This window comes from Somniosus microcephalus, unplaced genomic scaffold, assembly GCF_052327205.1.
Source record: "Somniosus microcephalus isolate GS21.2 unplaced genomic scaffold, FLI_Smic_1.0 unresolved_chr1, whole genome shotgun sequence".
Taxonomy (NCBI): Eukaryota; Metazoa; Chordata; class Chondrichthyes; order Squaliformes; family Somniosidae; genus Somniosus; species Somniosus microcephalus.
In genome coordinates, this window is record NW_028225179.1 from 120,260,570 (window position 1) to 120,281,352 (window position 20,783).

The window sequence follows — 20,783 nt, forward strand, 5'->3', positions numbered from 1 at the left end:
GGTTTTGAACCCCACTCCAGACAGTCCCGGCAAGTGGAGTCGGAGCTCCAACTTTAAATTCTGGGTGGACATCCAGCGGGATACTTGCGTCCATGGGTGTTGGTGGCCCCCCCCCTCAGATGGGTTGTGGGAGCCCGTAAAACCCTCCCGCCATAGGACTAACCACCCTAATGGCTGGTTCAAAGATGGTTACGGTCACGGAATGAACGTTAATCACGGCCATAAATCCTTCCACCACTTCATAAAGTTCCCCAAAGGGAACAGTGTGAGGATACGTACGATGATGACCTCTTGCGCAATGCACCTCCTTGGACCCTCAGTCGCAGATGTGAGGGGGCAAGTCGTGCAATTGTTAAATTTTTCATTTTATTGACATGTAAAATGTTGGCCCAGTAATTCCCTTCCAAATGCGCGAGCACGGTCGGGGTACTTACGCATCTGGCTGGATGAAATGCCGGTTTTCAGCATGCACAGTGCATGTGGGGAAAACCAGCATTTCCTGTCCTCTGAACGAAGGGGTTCAGAGGCAGAACGCGTGTGACTGCACATGCAGCGCGTGCGCAGTATAATTCACCGCTTTCATTAATGCTTTCAGTGAGGTCAAGTCATTACAACTTACACATGAAAAAAGCATGGGTACAGTTGCTCCAGAGGCTGCGGAGGAAGATATTTATTATCGTGGAGCTTCTGAAAGTATGTATGTCTGTATATATTCCTTTGCGTGTTATGTATATATTCCTTTACTTATGTGCATGAATGTATTATTTAATTATGACTTTCAGAGAAAGTAACTTATTGGAAAATCATAATTAAAAACATACAATCATACACGTTAGTAAAGGAATATAAAACATACATACATATACGTAAAGGAATATATGTGGACATACATACATAACTCATTCTCACATTCCATTCACACAGCCACAATTGCTCCTTCTACCTACCGTTCTGAAAACCCTTTTAAAAAAAAAAATTTTAACTTTAAAACTTACTTAAAATTTCTTAAAATAACTTCCCTCCCTTTCCCAAACAAAAATATTGCATTTCAGAAGCTCCACGATAAAATGTTTCTTCCTCCGCAGCCAATGAACCACTTAACACTTGCTTTTTTCAAGTGTAAATTCTGAGGACTGACCCTCACGGATTTCATGAATTAAATCTACGAAGTTCACTGTGCAAGCGCTGCCTGTGCAGTCGCACGCGCTCGAGGTCTGGAAATGCCGGCGTTCCCCGCATGCGCTGTTCATGCTGAACGCCGGCATTTCCAATGGCCAGATGCGTGAGTCCCCCGAGCGCACTCACGCCTTTGGGGGCGAATTTCTGGCCCATTATCTTAATGGCAAGAAACTGGAAAGTACTGAAGTACAAAGGGATCTGGGGTCCTGGTGCACGAAACTCAAAAGGTTAGTATGCAGGTGCAGCAAGTGATTAAGAAGGCCAATGGAATGCTGGCTTTCATTGCTAGGGGGATAGAATATAAAAATAGGGCGGGATTGCTTCAATAGTACAAGGTATTGGTGAGACTGCACCTGGAATACTGCATACATTTTTGGTGTCCATACTTAAGAAAAGACATACTTGCTCTCGAGTCAGTACAAAGAAGGTTCACTCGGTTAATCCCGGGGATGAGGGGATGGACATATGAGGAGAGGTTGAGTAGGTTGGGACTCTACTCATTGGAGTTCAGAAGAATGAGAGGCGATCTTATTGAAACATATAAGAATGTGAAGGGGTTGGATCGGGTGGATGCGGGGAGGATGTTCCCGATGATGGGTGAAACTAGAAATAGGGGGCATAGTCTTAGAATAAGGGGCTGCTCTTTAAAAACTGAGATGAGAAGGAATTACTTCACTCAGAGGGTGGTAGGTCCATGGAATATGCTGCCCCAAAAAGCTGTAGAAGCTACATCATTACATAAATTTAAAACAGAAATAGACAGTTTCCTAGAAGTAAAGGGAATTAAGGGTTATGGGGAGCGGGCAGGAATTTGGACATGAGTCTAGGTTCAGATCGGACATGGCCCTGTGGGTAGCGGAGCGGGCCCAGGGGCCGTGTAGCCTGATCCTGCTCCTATTTTGTGTTTCTAATTCTGTTAGATTCAGGAGATGGTTCTGTGATAGTAGATTGGCGGTTAGGATCAGATCAGCCATGATCTTATTGAATGGCGGAGCAGGCTCGAGGGGCCGATTGGCCTACTCCTGCTCCTATTTCTTATGTTCTTATGTTCTTATGTAAGCCACTCAGTTGTATTAAACTGCTACCGGCGGTTCTAGTTGAAGGTCAATCACAACCTGATCAGAGCAACTAGGGATGGGCAATAAAGGCCAGACTTGCTGTTAGGTCAACTGCTTGTCAAACTCCTTCCTTCTCTGGTTTCCAACAACACGCTTCGAGTAAGCACGAGACACTTGATGCTGGCGCGTACAGAACAGACTTTATTCATATACAGCATAGGTGATCAGTCTATACTGTATACAGAGAGTAGCTTTTCAGTTTCTCTATAGAGATCTCCCATTAGTTGTTGAACACCCTGCTCCTTTATACACCTTACTCTGCCTGCATCAAAGGTACATGTAACAGATAAGACCTCCTGATGTATCTGTTCCCGAATCCGTGGAAGATAGTCTATCTACATAAGCAGCCTTAATTGTTTACTTCAAAGATATTTCGCTCAAACAAGACTTCCTGACCCAGATACTCTGGATTCGATTGAGGAGTCGTTTTCTTAACAGCTTAGCTTCCTAAACATCCTTTCTACACTGTAGTTAATAAATACATTGCCTATTGTTATTTCACAAGCCACTAAAGTTATACTTTAATCACTCACGGTCGATGTTGTCCAAGTCACTTATTACTTTGCTAAGGCATTCTGCTGTTTTTTTAATTCATTCACAGGACCTGGACATCTCTGGCAAGGCCAGCATTAATTGCCCATCCCTACATGGCCTTGAGTAGGTGCTGGTGAGCTGCCTTCTTGAACCGCTGCAGTCTGTGTGGTGAAGGGTAGTTAAATGTCAACCACATTGCTGTCAGTCTCGAAGTCACATACAGGTCAGGATGGCAGTTTATTTTTCCTAAAGGATATCAGGGAACCAGCTGGGTTTTTTTATAACAATCCGGTAGTCTCATGGTCACCATTGCTGATACTTTTAATTCCAGATTTAATTAATTGACTGAATTTAAATCCCCCAGCTTCTGTGGTGGGATTGGAACACACCTAATCCAGGTCATAACTCCAGGCATTTGATTCACTAGTCTGGTAACATAACCACCATGCTACCGTAATCCTGTTTATGGTGGAAAGTCTTTTGCTCTAAGATACAAGGCGGTTCGATTGTTAACACTTAACTCAACAAGATAGCCAACACTTTTCAGCGAAGCCCACATTCTAAGAATAAATTCAATTAAAAGATAGTCCAGATTCCCATTATTTTACAACATGGTCGCGCGCACCCATTGATGTGACTTCCTGTGTCTGTCAATTTCCAGTCAGGACAACGGTCTGGAGCTTTGTGAGAATAAAAAACACTTTTTGTTCCTTACACTTTTGAGAAATACATATCCTATCGTCATGTTTCCGATATCTTCACACACACAGAGACCATACTGGTTTCCTTACAGACTGGATGCAGAAGCAATATTCACAATGAGTCCCTGATGTCCTCACACACGAACCTGATGGCAAGTTCCCATTGTATCTCTGAAAGCTTCGGCCATCGGGTCCGTAAGGGGTTTTCTACATTATGTCAAGGGCCAATGGGGATCCTTGTCTGCTGTGTATTCCTCTCAAGATGAAGAATGGAGAAAGGTTGTGAAGTCGCCGTGGCGTGTTTCACAACAGCAGCAGAACTACCGTCTCCTTGCAAATAAGGGAAGTGGGACAACTGGTGATGTGGTGGGATGAGAAAGAACGTGCGGAACCTGCCTCAGCCAAACTGATCAAGCAACAACAAGCTGGATACCGGGAAAGAGGGTTTATTTTATGTGCAGTTACTTTCATTACTTGCATAATTTAAGAATGAGAATAAACGGGTATTTCACCATATTTTTCAGCTCCTCCCGGAATCTCCTCTGGGTCAACGCATAAATGCAGGTGTTTGTGCAGGAGCTCAAATAATTCAACAGAAGGGTGATTCTGATCGCCAAATAAAGTGAGTTTGAACCAGTGAATGTAATTGTCTCCGTGACACTGACAGAAAAGTGTATTTTAGTAACCGGCGCCGTCAACACAATAAAGCTCCCCGAGATAGTGAAGAGCAGAATGATGGATGTTCTTCGGTCCTTCATCTCAGGATCACTGCTGCTCTCCCCAGTGTTGCGGCTCTTCAGGGCTCTGCGAGCTCTACTGGCCACTAAGATGTGCCTGGCAGTGAGAGAGTTCAACAGTAACATCGCAGGGTATGGAAGTAATGGGGAAGCTAAGGTGCTAATCCACTTGTAAGCTATCCATCTCAGCAAAGAGACATATCCCGTTACTGTACGACAGCCCCACTCTATATCCCCAGCAATATAGTAGGGCTCATAACGGAAATAAATGGGAATATGCATCAAAAAGCTGAGAACACACACCGCAGTTAGAACCACAGTGGCAATTCTTCCGGTGCAAAATTTTAATTTTACTTTCTGACAACAAATGGCTATGAAGTGGTCAAAGGTGAACGACAGTGTAGACCAGACAGAGAGTTGGCTACTAACTACTTGTATAAGGGCACTAAGATGACACGCTGTGGTGTAGCTCAAAAATGAATGCAGGAAATTATACCGAAAGATGCTTTCCACGCTTACATTGAAGAGACAGACCATGAGATCTGCTATTGCCATGGCCGCCATGTAACGAGTGATTCCTTTGGAGAGGCCGCACTTTCCCTGGGACAGGATCACAATTGACATCAGGTTCGCTGCAAAAATTGGAAAATCAAAACAGAGGAATTAAAGAAAATCACACCCGCTCGGAATTGCGTATTTTTCAACTTTATTCACTTATGGGATCTGGGCGTCACTGGCAAGGCCAGCATTTATTGCCCATTCCTTATTGCCCTTGAGAAGGTGGTGGTGAGCCGCCTTCTTGAACTGCTGCAGGCCATGTGGTGAAGGTACTCCCACAGTGTTGCTAGGCAGGGCGTTCTAGAATTTTGACCCAGCGACAATGAAGGATGAGCGATATACTTCTCAGTCAGGATGATAGAAACCTAGAAAGAAACAGAGAAAAATAGGAGCATGAGTCGGCCATTCGGCCCTCGAGCCTGCTCCACCATACAATATAATCATGGCTGATCCTCTATCGCAGTACCATATTCCCGCTCTCTCCCCATACTCCTTGATTCTTTAAATGGCGTGTGACTTGGAGGGGAATTTGGAGGTGGTGGTGTTCCCATGTGCCTGCTGCCCTTGTCTTTCTAGGTGGAAGAGGTTGCAGGTTCGGGAGGAGCTGTCGAAGTAACCTTGGCGAGCTGCTGCAGTGCATCTTGTAGATGGTACACACTGCAGCCATGGTGCGATGCTGGAGGAGGGAGTGAATGATTAAGGTGGTGGATGGAGTGCCAATCAAACGGGCTGCGTTGTCCTGGATTGTGTCGAATCGTGAGACCGAAGCCATGTTACTGAAACCGATCCCTCCCTGGGTCTCCCTTGGTGCGTTTCTGAGTCAACAAGAACCAAAAATGAACACAGAAAATGCTGTAAATACTCAGCAGATCAGGCAGCATCTGTGGAGAGAGAAACAGAGTTAAGGTTTCAGCTCGATGACCCTTCGTCAGAACCAAGTTCACTCGCTGCTCTCTGCTCATTTAACTGGCCTCAATCGAGAGAAAAAACCATGAGTGCAGCTTAAAAGTTGCTGGAAATTGACCCGCTCATTTGTCACACATGATTTGAGTGACAGCTTCAAGATTTGTTCAATGATCTTTTGGGAGACCCATTACTGATCAGAAGCCTTTTCATTGTGTTAAGGTGGAGAACACCGTTGATTAAAATAGGTCCTAAGCCACTTCTTTGATTTCAAATTCAGACACAGAAGGTGTAATTTTAACCTATGGATCGATTGGAGCGCAGGTGCTATAGCCCATCGACTTCAATGAAGAGTACAATCGGTCGGGGAGTCAGACCAGCGTTTCACCCGCTCCCGTCCATTTCCCCAAGGCCGGGTTATGTTAAAGTTGCCCACAAAGTCAATTCACATCGTGAGAAAAGTTTAGTGAGTCAGGGGAAATAAAATCTTGGGAGAGAGGCACGACATGCGTGTCCACATCTGTAAGTGAAAAAAGACAGGTTAAAGTTTTGCGTGGTGGGCCCAGGCATCTTAGATCTGATCATCACTCTTAGTCCAGGCAGCAGATTGCAAGGCGTCTCACAAAGGAGAAAACTCGCTTTCAGGGAGCACTCGATCAGCACCAACGTTGCCATTTTAAAGCAAATGAGGAAAAGTGAGAGATTTTTATTCAATAAATTGCGACCATTAATTGGCAAAGCAAGGAACGAAGACACGGAGACAAACCGCACATGGAGAAAGCAGCAATACATTCAAATGACGGTCCACTTAATATACACTTACCGGGAACACCAACAATTACAAGAATGGGATAACAAATCACTGATTCGTCGAGAACGGCGGAGCGTCCCATTTCCTGCATGAACCAGAGAATCGTGGAAGCCAATTGCTGGGGTTGGCCACAAAGACACTGCATCGAAACGGTCGCTGTTTTATACACGAGCCAATCCCCCCGGGGACACCGTGCTCTTACATAAGGGCTCGCGTTAGCTACAGGCCTTCGAACAAACACATTACAGCATATATTTTTCCCAAATCAATGGTTAAAGTGCACTCCACGATTACTTGATTCAAGCAAAACAAAATCCGGGGTGGCACTGGGCACCGGGGCTAACGAATCCCACACCCACTCTCTCAATCTGTTATACGCTGCCGCTTCTTGGTGACACGGTGCTTTGATTCATTCTCCAAAGGCTCCACCGCTTCAGTTATAAAATTAAAAGGTGAAATAAAGGAGAAGGGAGAATAAAATATGACCCCGTCCGTTAGCACGACAGAGTTAAAGTGTACATGGTAACCAAAAGATAATCTGAGAGTGATAGAGCAAATCGCATTGACTTCATGAGGGACAATATCGAAGTTGGGAGGGGAATTAAAACAAAATGGGTCTTCAATCACCCGGCTACATCTTTCATTCATGTGCAAGAGCCATAAAGGAGCCATAGGCCAAGCACCCCAGCCACCCGCCCCTTCAACCACCGTCTGCCCCACCTGTGACAGAGACTGTAGGTCCCGCACTGGACTCATCACTCATCAGTCACCTGAGAACTCATCTTTAGTGTGGAAGCAAGTCATCCTGGTTCCACGGGACTGCCTAAGAAGAAGAGACCAGCGGAGCATGGTCGACCATTGAACGAGCATTGGTCACGGTCGTACCTGAATGGTTATTTGATCAATATTTTTTTTTAATGCTCTGTACCTAAAGGCTAATAATCTGCTCTATCACACCCTCACCTTCACCAGTGATGCCGGAGATGCCATTACACCCATTAATCTCTCTCTTAGATTTGAACTTATATGGTGGGCCACTTGTTTCACGATTCAACGCCATAACTGGTTGGGTCAGAGAGGTATTGGCTTCTGCTCTCCTCTGACAAAACTGCTCACTATTCCAGGATCGTACAGGAGTCCAGTATTACACCTGTCTTCCCTTCTCCACTGTAAAGCATCTTATTAAACACCTCTCCCCCGATCCCTGCAGCCTCACCTCCAATAACAAGAGCATGGAGCTCATGGACTTCTTTGTGATGAAGATTGAGACCATTTGTTCAGCTGCCTCTGTCACTTCCCTCGCTTCCCCTGGCCCACCAAGCCAAACTTCCCCCAAGGCTCCGCCCTGCCTAGGCCTGAACTCGCAGCTCTCTCCAGTTTCTCACTATCTTGCCTCATGCCCGCTCCGAGTTTATCTTATCTATGAGACCCAACTCCTGCTCCCTCGATCCTATTACCAACAAACTGCTGACCACCCAACTTCCCTTCCTGGCTGCCATGTTAGCGGATATTGTTAACGGCTCTCTCTCCTCAGGTACTGGCCCCTTTTCCCACAAATCTGCCAGCATCATCCCCAGCCTCGAAAAAAAGCCTTTGACCCCTCTGTCCTTACAAACTACTGCACCATCTCTGATCTCCTTTCCTCTCCAAAATTCTTGAAAGTGTTGTCACCTCCCAACTCAAGATGGGCCGAAATGGCCTCCGTCTGAGCTTTAAATTTTTATAATTCTATGACTCTTCCCACGCCTGCAGCATTAGCTTTGAGTCCACCAATATCTTTGGCCCCTCCTACTTCTCAGGTACATGCTGCCCCTCAATGACATCATCTGAAAAAAACCTCTGGTTCCAAATGCCTGCCAATGACAACCAGTTCTGCCTCACCACCACCTCTCTAGATCCCTCCACTGCCTCTGATCTGTCATGCTGCATTCCGACATCCGGGGCTGGATGAGCAAAAATTTCCTCCAATTAAATAACGGGAACACTGAGGTCATTGCCTTCAGTCCCCGCCACAATCTCTGTTCCCCAGACATTGACTCCATCTCTCTCCCTAGCATCTGTCTGAGGCTGAACCACTCTTGGTGTCATATTTGAGCCTGAGCACAACTTCTGACACCCATATCCCGTCCATCACCAAGACCGCCTACTTCCACCTCGGTAACATCACCCGTTCCACACCTGCCTCAGCTCATCTGCTGTTGAAACACTCATCCAGGCATTTTTTTAACCTTCAGGCAGGACCATTCCAATGCTCTCCTTGCAGGACTCCCATCTTGCACCCTACATAAATTGAGCTCATCCAAAGCTCTGCAGCCTGCATCATGTCCTGCACTAAGTCCCGTTCACCCATCACTCTTGTGAACGATTACATAAATTGGCTCCAGGTCTGGCAATGCCTCGCTTGTAAAATTCACTTCCTTGTTTTCAAATCCCTCTATGGCCTCGCCTCTCCCTACCTCTGTAACGTCCTCCAGCTCGATAATCCCCCGAGATCTCTTTCCCCCTCCAGTTCAGGCTCCTTGAGCATCCCTGATTTCCAGTGCCCCTTCTTTGGCAGCAGTGACTTCATCTGTCTGGGCCCGAAGATCTGGAATACCCTCCGTAAACAGAGAGTATGAAAAAATGGGTCTTTTTCGGGGTGGCAGGTGGTGACTAGTGGGTTATCACAGGGATCAGTTCTTGGGCCCCAGCTATTCACAATATATATCAATGATTTGGATGCGGGAACCAAATGTAATATTTCCAAGTTTGCTGACAGCATGAAACTAGGTGGGATTGTGAGTTGTGAGGAGGATGCAAAGAGGCTTCAAGGCAATTTAGACAAGATGTGTGAGTGGGCAAAAACATGGCAGATGCGGTATAACGTGGATAAATGTGAAGATATCGACTTTGGTAGAAAAAACAGAAAGGCAGAGGATTATTTAAATGGTGATAGATTGAAAAATGTAGATTTAGAGAGGGACCTGGATGTCGTTGTACACCAGTCACTGAAAGCCAACATGCAGGTGCAGCAAGCAATTAGGAAGGCAAATGATATGTTGGCCTTCATTGCAAGAGAATTTGAGTACAGGAGCAAGGATATCTTACCACAGTTATACAGGGCCTTGGTGAGACCACACCTGTAGTACTGTGTGCAGTTTTGACATCCTTACCTAAGAAAGATTATACTTGCCATAGAGGGAGTGCAGCGAAGGTTCAGCAGACAGTTTCCTGGGATGGCAGGTCTGTCGTATGGGGAAATATTGGGTCGACTAGGCCAGTATTGACTAGAGTTTAGAAGAATGAGAGGGGATCTCATTGAAACGTATAAAATTCTGATGGGTCTAGGCAGACTGGATGCAGGGAGGATTTTTCTCCTGGCTGGGGGTCTAGAACGCGGGGTCACGGTCTCAGGATACGGGGTAGGACATTTAGGACTGAGATGAGGAGAACTTTCTTCACACAGAGGGTGGTGAACCTATGGAATTCTCTACCCCAGAAGGCTGTGGAAGCCAAGCACTGAATAGATTTAAGAAGGAGATAGATTTCTAGACACAAAAGGCATCAAGGGGTATGGGGAGAAAGCCGGAATATGGTATTGAGATATAGGATCAGCCATGATCATATTGAATGGCAGAGCAGGCTCGAAGGGTCGAATGGTCTAAACTTGCTCCTATTTTTCTATGTCTCTATGTTTCTAAACCTCTCCGCCTCTCCATTCTCTCTCTCTCTTCCTTTAAGATGCTCGTTAAAACCGACTTCTTTAAAAAGCTTTTCAAGACGTGTCCTAATGTCTCCTTATGTGGTTCGGTGTCAAATTTTCTTTGACGGTCACTACTCTGAAGCACCTTGGCAGGTTTTACTACACTAAAGATGCAATATAAATGTAAGTTGACGTGCAAAGTAAATCAAACAAGCTGCACTGATCCCATGCCTACAATGGGATTCAAAACAACAAACAGGAGGGGAGCTACATCAAACTAACCAGTGCATCATTTTTGGTCAATGACCAGGTTAAATACGGACCGGAAATTTGAGAATAATAATGCAGTATTCAGCATTCCGAAAATACTGGAAAATTGTGCTCGAGAGTTGACATTAATTACCTATACACGAAGTAAATAGCTCACTGCATCATAAGAGATTTCTGCAATTGACTGAATGGGGAGAGGGGGGATTGGAGAATACTTTCCGTGTTGAACTCTTTCTGCTTTGACTTTGCATTTTTTACTCTGCCTTGTTTATTCTCAGTGTCGGTATGTTTCTGATTATTTCCTCGTGGATATATTTCAATTTCTCTGGAGGAACTGGAGGAGCGGGGGTTAAACTGCAGCCATTCCATTTTCAGCTCTTGTTTTTTGTCCAGTTCCAGTTTGAAGTTTGTATTGTGTTAGAACGGAAGAACATAAGAAATAGGAGCAGGAGTAGGTCATGGCTGATCATCCACCTCAACTCCATTCACTTGCCCAATCGCCATATCCCTTGATGCCCTTACTAGTCAGAAATCCATCGACTTCTGTTTTGAATATAGCCAATGACTGAGTCTCCACAGCACACTGGGGTAGAGAGTTCGAAAGATTCACCACCCTCTGTGTGAAGAAATGTCTTCTCATCTCAGTCCTGAATGGCCTACCCTTTATCCTGAGGCTGTGGCCGCTCGTTCTCATCTCCACAGCCAAGGGAAACATTCTCCCAGCATCCACCCTATCAAGCCCTGTAATAATTTTGTATGCTTCAATGAGATACCCTCTCATTTTTCTGAATTCAAGTGAATACAGCCCTAGTTTGTTCAATCTCTTCTCATACGACAGTCCCGCCATCCCAGGAATCAATCTCGTGAACTTTTGTTGCACTCTCTCCATGGCAAGTACAGCCTTCCTTAGGTAAGGAGACCAAAATTGCACACCGTACTCCAGGTGCGGTCTCACCTGTACTCTTTAGTTCTGGACTCAAATCCTCTGTAATGAAGGCCAGCATACCACTTGCCTTCCTAATGGTTTGCTGCATCTGCACATTCACTTTCAGTGACTCATGTAAAAGGACACCCAGGTCCATTTGAGCATTTGTATTTCCCAATCGTTCACCATTTAGGAAATACTCTGCCTTTCTGTTTTTCTACAAAAGTGGATAACTTCACATTTAACCTCATTATTTTCCATCTGCCATGTTCTCGCCCACTCACTGAGCATGTCGAGATTCCTTTGAAGCCTCTTCACATCCTCTTCGCAATTGACACTGCCACCTAGCTTTCTGTCATCAGCAAATTTGGAAATGTTGCCTTTAGTCCCCTCATCCAAATCATTGATATAGATTGTGAATAGCTGGGGCCCAAGCACCGATCCTTGTGGTACCCCACTTGTCACAGCCTGCCATCCTGAAAAGTCCCGTTTATCCCTGCTCTTTGTTTTCTGTCTGTTAACCAATTCTCAATCCATGCTAGTATATGACCCTCAATTGCATGTGCCCTAATTTTGTTCACCAACCTTTTGTGTGGAACCTTATTGAAGGCCTTCTGAAAATCCAGATACACCACATTTACCGGTACCCCTTTGTCTATTCCACTAGTTACATCCTCATAGAACTCCAATAGGTTTGGCAAACAGGATTTCCCATTAATAAATCCTTGTTGACTCTGCCCAATCTTACTATTAGTTTCTATGTGCCCAGTTATTGCATCCTTTATAATAGATTCCAGCATTTTCCCAACTACAGGTCTGTAGTTCCCCGCTTTCCCTCATTATTCTGGTTAATTTTCGCTGTACCCCCTCCAAGGCCAATATATCCTTCGTGGGGTGTGGCACCAGAAATGGGCACAATTCACCAGGCAGTGTCTAACCAGAGCTCTCCAGTGGAATTTTTTTGAGGATGTAACTGGTAAAATAGTTAAAGGAGAACCAGTGGATGTGGTGTATTTGTTCTTTCAGAAGGCTTTCAATAAGGTCCCACATAAGAGATTAGCGTGTAAAGTTAAGGCACATGGGATTGGGGGCAAGGTATTGACTTGGATAGAGCACTGGTTGGCAGACAGAAAGCAATGATTTGGAATAAACGGGTCTTTTTCCGAGTGGCAGGCAGTGACTAGTGTGGTACCGCAGGGATCAGTCCTTAGACCCCAGCTATTCACAATATATATTAATGATCTAGACAAGGGAACTAGATGTAATATCTCCAAATTTGCAAATGACATAAAGCTGGGTGGGCGTGTGTGCTGTGAGGAGGATGCTGAGAAACTCCAGGATGATTTGGACAGGTTGGGTAATTGGGTAAAAGCATGGCAGATGCAATATAACGTGGATTAATGTGAGGTTATCCACTTTGGTGGCAAACACAGGAGGGCAGATTATTATCTGAATGGCAATAGATTGGGAGAAGGGGAAGTTCAACGAGACCTGGGTGTCCATGTGCACCAGTCGCTGAATGTAAGCATGCTGGTGCAGCAGGCGGTTAAGAAGGCAAATGGCATGTTTGCCTTCATAGCGAGAGGGTTTGAGTACAGGAACAAGGATGTCTTGCTGCAGTTATACAGGGCCTTGGTGAGACCACATCTTGAGTATTATGTGAAGTTTTGGTCGCCTTATCTGAAGAAGGATGTTCTTGCCATGGAAGGAGTTCAGCGAACATTCACCAGGCTGATACCTGGGATGGCAGGAATGATGTACGAGGAGAGATTGGGTCGATTGGGCTTTAACTCGCTGGAGTTTAGAAGAATGAGAGGAGATCTCATTGAAACTTATAAAATTCTGACAGGACTGGATAGACTAGATGCAGGAAGGATGTTCCCAATGGTCAGGGAGTCCAGATCCAGGGGTCACAGTCTAAGGATATGGGATAGGCCATTTAGGACAGAAATGAGGAGGAATTTCTTCACCGAGAGAGTGGAAAACCTCTGGAATTCGCTACCACAGAAGGCAGTGGAGGGCAATACATTAAATATATTCAATAAGGAGTTGGATATATTTCTTAAGGCTAAAGCGATCAAGGGGTATGGGGAGAAAGCAGGGACCGGGTACTGAATTTGGATGATCAGCCATGATCGCATTTAATGGCGGAGCAGGCTCGAGGGGCCGAATGGCCGACTCCTGCTCCTATCTTCTATGTATCTATGTTTCTATGTTTCTACAGGTGTAACCTAACTTTACCACTTGGTGTTCCAGCCCTCTTGGGATAAAGATCGACATTCCATTGAGCTTTTAAATTAGTTTATAAGAACATAAGAAAAAGTAGCAGGAATGGGCCATTTAGCCCTTCGAGCCTGCTCCGCCATTCAATAAGATCATGGCTGATCTTCTTCCTCATCTCCACTTGTAAGGGGGCATCTTTTAACTGGTTTATGGTAATTTACATGGCCAGCAGCCTTTTGCTGCTGCACTCTAAACCAATTTACAAACAGCGGTTTTGGATCGCTACCCCTCCTTCAGTTCAGAGTGGAGGAACTTATAATGAATGATATTAAAACGGACAAGTGGTTTGGCTGAGAGAAACAAGTTTTATTACCTAAATAAACTACAATCAAAAGAATAATCTACACCACACGAACACAGTAATTACAGTAAAACTATATAACAGGGGGTTGCAGATGGCGAAAACGAGGGATACAATGGCTACAATGTTATTTAAACAATCTTAGCAATTCCCTTAAATCACCACCCCAAACTCCTGCTAGGTTGCCTTGCCGAGGAGTCAGAACACCCTGCTCACCTGTGGTCCAACGAAGTAAAGAGCGAGATAGCTTCTCAGCAGCTATCTTTATACCTGGTGAGGTCCTGCCGTTCTGCCCTGCAAGGGCTGTGTGCAAAATTCCCCGCCCAAAGGGTCCAATACACAAGAGAAAGCTGTGATTGGCTAACTCAGAGTGGTTAGACTGGGTTAATGTGTCTTCCGGAGCTCCCTGGGCTGAAACAAAAGGGAAATACAACTGCTCTATTGTCCAGTGCTGGGTGATTTAAAAACGCATTCAATTCTTAAACGGTCCCATTCAAGATACAAAAGTCTCTTCTGCAGTTTAGATGCATCCACTCAATATACAAACAAATGCTAATAGCATTCAATTGCTTTGTAAACAAAGCATTGTCCTTTGTCTTCGGCCATGTGGTGACAGCCATTTTTATCCCTGGAAATTTAAAAGCACAACGCCCAGGGATTCTTTAATCAAAAAAAAATTTAATCTTCAGAACTATAAATTATTACGAATTCTTACAGTCCGCCCTTGGATACTTCCAGCTTGCTTGTAGTATACTCTTGAAGAAATGAGCAATGATTCCTGACCCCTCACAAACAACCATTCCCTGTATTTACCTAATAGCTATCTGCCACTGATCCCCATCCCATCTATTCCCCTTAAATTCAAGAAAAAAAAAACCATGGTATGGTAGGCATCTTACAGATCCTTCCGTTTTCAATAAGGTGTATCATACCCCTACACGCCTGTAAAATTATACAATGTAAACCAAATTTACAATTACTTTTTTACATCATAAGTTATTACAAAATGTTGCAATCTTAGTTACACAATGCACTCAAAATGATCCCAAGCACGGAGAGGGTCCTACGCCTCTGCTCAACTTGGAGTTGTCACAAACTGGTCCCAAGCACGGAGAGGATCCTACGCCTATGCTCAACTTGGGGCTGCAACACAAAATACAAAAAATAATTAAACAACATGCTTAAATGAGCCCGGACCATCACGTGCCGATGATGGGTCGCGAAATTCGAGTGGGTATTGCTCCTCCCACTCGGGCAGCAAAAGTACCTTCCACCCCCCTTTAATCATCTTAAACTTTAAAACAGGCAGAATGGATTTACAGACCAGCCTGCTCCGCCAGCCCCGAGCCGGTCCCTTGTCCCTTTGTGGAGGCGGGGTACCCCTCATGTTTAAAATATACCTTAGCACAGACCGAGACTGGGGAGCATGGGATGTCGACTCCCAGTCTTTCCCCCTCCCGTCTTCCCTCGACTGGCTGCAGAAAGATGATGGGTGCCTGTGTGGCGGCTCTCCCTGGCCCGACACAAGCTTGGATCCCAGATCCGGCCACCCACTCATCCTCCCCAGCCACACTTACACTAACTTTGCCCGTGGGCCCCCGGGTGAGTTCCTCCCTTCCCCGAACGCACCCACGTGACTCTTGGGTCTCCCCCTCCTCTATACGATCTTTCCCGGGCCATCAGCATCCACCCCCGAGGAACGCGTCCCGATCACAAGGCGCCCGCGCTTCCCCATCGTGACTCCTCAACAGCGAGGTCTCCCGCAAGTGTACTTCGGTCAGGATAGTGCTGGGTTGGGGGCCGTGCCCCACCCAGCTGGGGCCATCTCCGCCCCGTAGGAGGAGTAGGCAAATTCCTCCGGACACTGTCCGGTTTTTCCCAAAGATCGCTGCGGGGTCTCCTGGATTCAGCCAGTGGCGAGGTGATCCCCAACATTCTGCCTCCATATCTTCATTCGGTGCCCAGCTCGGGCTGGGCGAACAGGGCTGCTTCATTTTCCAATCTCCTGCAAAAACTTAAAAGGACACGCAGCCAGGTCTCACTGACCTGCTGCCATGGTGGAGACATGGTCGGGTCCCTCGACCGCGGACCAAAATGCAAACATTTGGCTCACATGTAAACTTAAACTCTTTAAACTTAAACTTAAACCTAGTTATGTCAAAAAAACTTAAAATACACCTTAAAAGCACGCTATGCACATAGCTATAATACAAATGCCGCCCGTCTCCGGACGGCCAGGCTAATCTCTGGCACTGTCACAGATTGCTGCTGGCTGCAGCAAAGCTGGACTGCCTCCTGTCTCTGGTCCCTCGCAGCTTATGGCTGTTGAGTGGGGGCCTCTGTTCTCTGGCTTCTCCCTGGCTCGGGAGTCCGCCCTACTCCACTGCAAAGTGGGTGACTATGCTTTCTTAGGCTGGGGCACCCACTGAGACCTTCTGAGGAGTGTCTCCATGGGGGAAACTTTGGCTGGTGGACCCTGAGCTTGGGTCGCAGCCCCAGCTGGCTGGGAACCTTCTCCCCCGTGTCCAAATAGCCCGCACTGTATAATGTACCTGGCAGCCTGCCGGTGCAAATCTCTCTCTGGGTTTGTCTGCTCTTCCCTGCCCACTCCTGTGCTGGGGGCAGGTATACTCTCACCACCCGCTGCTGGTGGCTGGAAATTTTCCTCCCCATGTTTAAAACCTGGTGTTCGCTCCCTCCCTATGTCTCCTACAAGAGGGATTGCTATTCCTGCCCCCCCCCCCCAGGGTCCCACATCATGGCGGGGACCACTCTAGAAGCTGGCTGAGAAGCTGGTCCCTTTAAACAGGCCACAGTGCCTGTCTTTACATGCGGTGAACTTGAACTTGCATGGACAGCAAACTCATGCTCCCTCACCCAGGTGGCTTTAACTGGGGAATTTTGGACCTGCCTTTTTTCTGGGGCCAAAACTATCCCCTGTGTGCCTCCCTTGTCCCGGATTTCTGCTACTGGACCTGCTCTACAGGGGTCCCAGAACTCTCCTTCCCTGTTCCCTGGCTTAAGCAGCTTACTCTGAACATGAATGGCTCCTCCCCCGACACAAGCCACAGTGCTTGCCTGTGAACTCGAACTTGCTGTGGGCTGAGGATTCCTATTCTCAGGCTCACTCCTCACGGGTGGACCGTCCCTCCGTTGTTGGAGGGGGTATACTGATCCTGGTCCCCGCCTGCTTAGCGGGGCCTGCTGGTGCTCTCCTACCACCCCATTGTCCACCCCTCCTCGCTGCCAGAGCTCCTCAAGACTCGGAGCTGTGGGCTGCGGTCTTGGGGTCTCTAATTCCCAATCCAGCTCCGCTCTGGGTGCTGCCTGTGGGATGGTTCTACTTCGGCTACCAGTAAAGTCCAGCTGACCTGCCTTCGGGCTGATCAGACAAATCATCCCCTTTGATGCATTTAAAGCCGTGTTAAGGCTTTCTATCTCTGCCCTACAGGGGCCATGATCTGCTTCCTCACACCTTAGGGCACAGGCCAGCTTATAAGCTGCCTTTTCCTCCCTAACCTTCTCCTCCTGCTCTGTTACTTCTGAGGTGAGGCGGGCATTCTCTTCCCACAGTCTCATCTCGCTCCTCTTTGCTTCTATGATTTGATACCTTAGGAACTCTGTCTTGTCTCTCACATGGCTCTCTCCCTCACTAGCTTCTTGGGTGAGGTGTGCAATCTCCTCTTGTAGCCTCATCTTATTGTCCCTAGCCTCTGCTACTTCCTGCACTATGCGCTCTATAAATGCCTGGCATTTCGTGACCCCTAGTGTGAGGCGTGCATTTTCCCGCACCCTCATTCCACTAGCTCTGGCCTCATACACCTCTCTGAGGCGTTCTACCTCTGCCCGGCATTTTTCAAGCTGGGACTTCCGAATCTTGGCCTCTTCAACCTCCTCCTGCACCGTCTTCTCACCCTCCTTAACCCAGCCACCTATACCCTGATAGGTCAGCCTATACACTGCCGCAAAAATTCGCAGGGCTACCCACATACTGAAAACGAGAGACACAAAAGCTGGTACTTTCTCCAGATCCAGACCACTTATTAAATCAAAAAATGTCTCCACTCCTGGCTGGCTCGCCATTTGTAAGGGGGGCATCTTTTAACTGGTTTATGCTAATTTACCTGGCCAGTAGCCTTTTGTTGCTGCACTCTAAACCAATTTACAAACAGTGGTTTTGAATCGCTACCCCTCCTTCAGTTCTCAGTGGAGGAACTTATAATTAATGATATTAAAACGGAAAAGTGGTTTGGATGAGAGAAACAAGTTTTATTACCTAAATAAACTACAACCAAAAGAAAAATCTATACCACACGAACACAGTAATTACAGTAAAACTATATAACAGGGGGTTGCAGACGGCGAAAACGAGGGATACAATGGCTACAATGTTATTTAAACAATCTTAGCAATTCCCTTAAATCACCACCCCAAACTCCTGCTAGGTTGCCTTGCCGAGGAGTCAGAACACCCTGCTCACCTGTGGTCCAGCGAAGTAAAGAGCGAGATAGCTTCTCAGCAGCTATCTTTATACCTGGTGAGGTCCTGCTGTTCTGCCCTGCAAGGGCTGTGTGCCAAATTCCCCGCCCAAAGGGTCCAATACACAAGAGAAAGCTGTGATTGGCTAACTCAGAGTGGTTAGACTGGGTTAATGTGTCTTCCGGAGCTCCCTGGTCTGAAACAAAAGGGAAATACAACTGCTCTATTGTCCAGTGCTGGGTGATTTAAAAACCCATTCAATTCTTACACGGATCCCATTCAAGATACAAAAGTCTCTTCTGCAGTTTAGATGTATCCACTTGATATACAAACAAATGCTAATAGCATTCAATTGCTTTGTAAACAAAGCATTGTCCTTTGCCTTCGGCCATGTGGTGACAGCCATTTTTATCCCTGGAAATTTAAAAGCACAATGCCCAGGGATTCTTTAATCATAAAAAAAATTAATCTTCAGAACTGTAAATTATTGCGAATTCTTACACACTTTCCTGCACTATCCCCATATCCCTTGATTCCCTTTATATCCAAAAATCTTTTTGTACCTGTCCAATAGCATTTACTGATTTCTGTACTGGGGACCCTAAACCTCTCTACTGCTCCACAGTTCCTAGCTTCTTGCCATTTATAAAATACTTTGATCTATCTTTATTTCGGTCCAAAATGGAGGACCTCACAATTTCCTACCTTGAACTCCATCTGCCACAGTTTGACCCACTTAATTAAACTATCAATGCCCGTTTCGAATTTTCTGCACTGATTTATGCTATTTACTGTGCCACCTAAGTTGGTTTCATCAGCCAACTTATATATACAGCTCTCTAATTCTTTTATCCAAGTTAGTTATAAATATAGTGGAGAGGTGTGCCCCAATACCGCTCCCTGGGCTCACAACTAGTCACACTCTGCTAATGTCGTTCTGATCTTTTCATTTCCCGGTTTCAATCTCCTCCTCAGCTTCTAAACATGTTACTGATAGAGTGCTTTGTAATAGCTTAAACTTTACAACGTTTCGCAACTGTTCATCTTTCTTCGAAAACACAGGGGGATCATATTCCCATGGGTGCTTGAAAAAATGCAGACAGTTCCTCTTTTCCCTAAAAGTGAAGATATCCAACAGACATCGGGTTGATATCCTTTGGTTCTTATGAGTGTATGCATTATCTACACAATGGAAATATTCCCTTCGGTCTTGATGAGTGATGATATTATACACACAAGGGGAAGATGTCCTTTGGTCCCTATGAATGAAGATATCATATGCACAGCCAATGAAACTTTCGAAGAGGAGTCATTTGAATTTGACCGGGAGAGTGGACCCCGCCCAATATTTCCACCCCTCCCCACCAATCCTTGAGCTTTGAATCTAATTGCTGAACTCCTACCACCAAAAATCAAACCATGACCTCCTAATTTGAACGACTCTTTTACAACCAAAGCTCAGCTTCACGGATTGGTCAGCTCGTGTAGTGGCCATGTTGCTGGACTGGTAATATCAGAGCCTCTGCGTTCAAATCGCACCATGGCCATTTCTTACTTTTGTTTATGGAAAGAGTCTGGAAATAAAAAGCAGTAAAGGTGACCACGAAGCTCCTCCACTGTAAAAACCAAATTGATTCGCTGGTGTCCTATAGGGAAGGAAACCTGCCCTCTATATTAGTCTATTAGTGACTTCCGTCCCACAGCAATGCGGTTGGCTCTTTACCTGCCTTCAGAAGTGACCTAGACCTGGATAGAGGAATGGCTATCTAACAGAAGGCAGAGAGTTGGGATAAATGGTTCATTCTCAGACTGGCAATCAGTAACTAGTGGTGTTCCGCAGGGGTCAGTGCTGGGTCCCCAGCTCTTTACAATCTATATTAACGATTTGGAGGAGGGGACCAAGTGTAACATATCAAAGTTTGCAGATGATACTAAGATGGGAGGGAAAGCAGTGAGTGAGGAGGGCATAAAAACCTGCAAGGGGACATAGACAGGCTAAGTAAGTGGGCAGAGATTTGACAGATGGAAAACAATACTGGAAAGTGTGAGGTTATGCACTTTGGCAGGAAAAATCGTAGAGCAAGTTATTATCTTAATGGCAAGAAACTGGAAAGTACTGAAGTACAAAGGGATCTGGGGTCCTGGTGCACGAAACTCAAAAGGTTAGTATGCAGGTGCAGCAAGTGATTAAGAAGGCCAATGGAATGCTGGCTTTCATTGCTATGGGGATAGAATATAAAAATAGGGAGGTATTGCTTCAGTTGTACAAGGTATTGGTGAGACCGCACCTGGAACACTGCAT

The 20,783-nt window shown here is 45.9% G+C and overlaps 1 protein-coding gene across 1 annotated transcript; it reads right to left on the reverse strand.

Moving 5' to 3' along the window:
• Positions 1-4,002: 4,002 nt before the first annotated feature.
• LOC147095750 (uncharacterized) lies at positions 4,003-4,833 on the reverse strand. The gene has a single exon (XM_085973990.1). It carries the CDS (start codon positions 4,831-4,833, stop codon positions 4,003-4,005), a length of 831 nt encoding a protein of 276 aa, XP_085830116.1.
• Between the last annotated feature and the right edge of the window lie 15,950 nt (positions 4,834-20,783).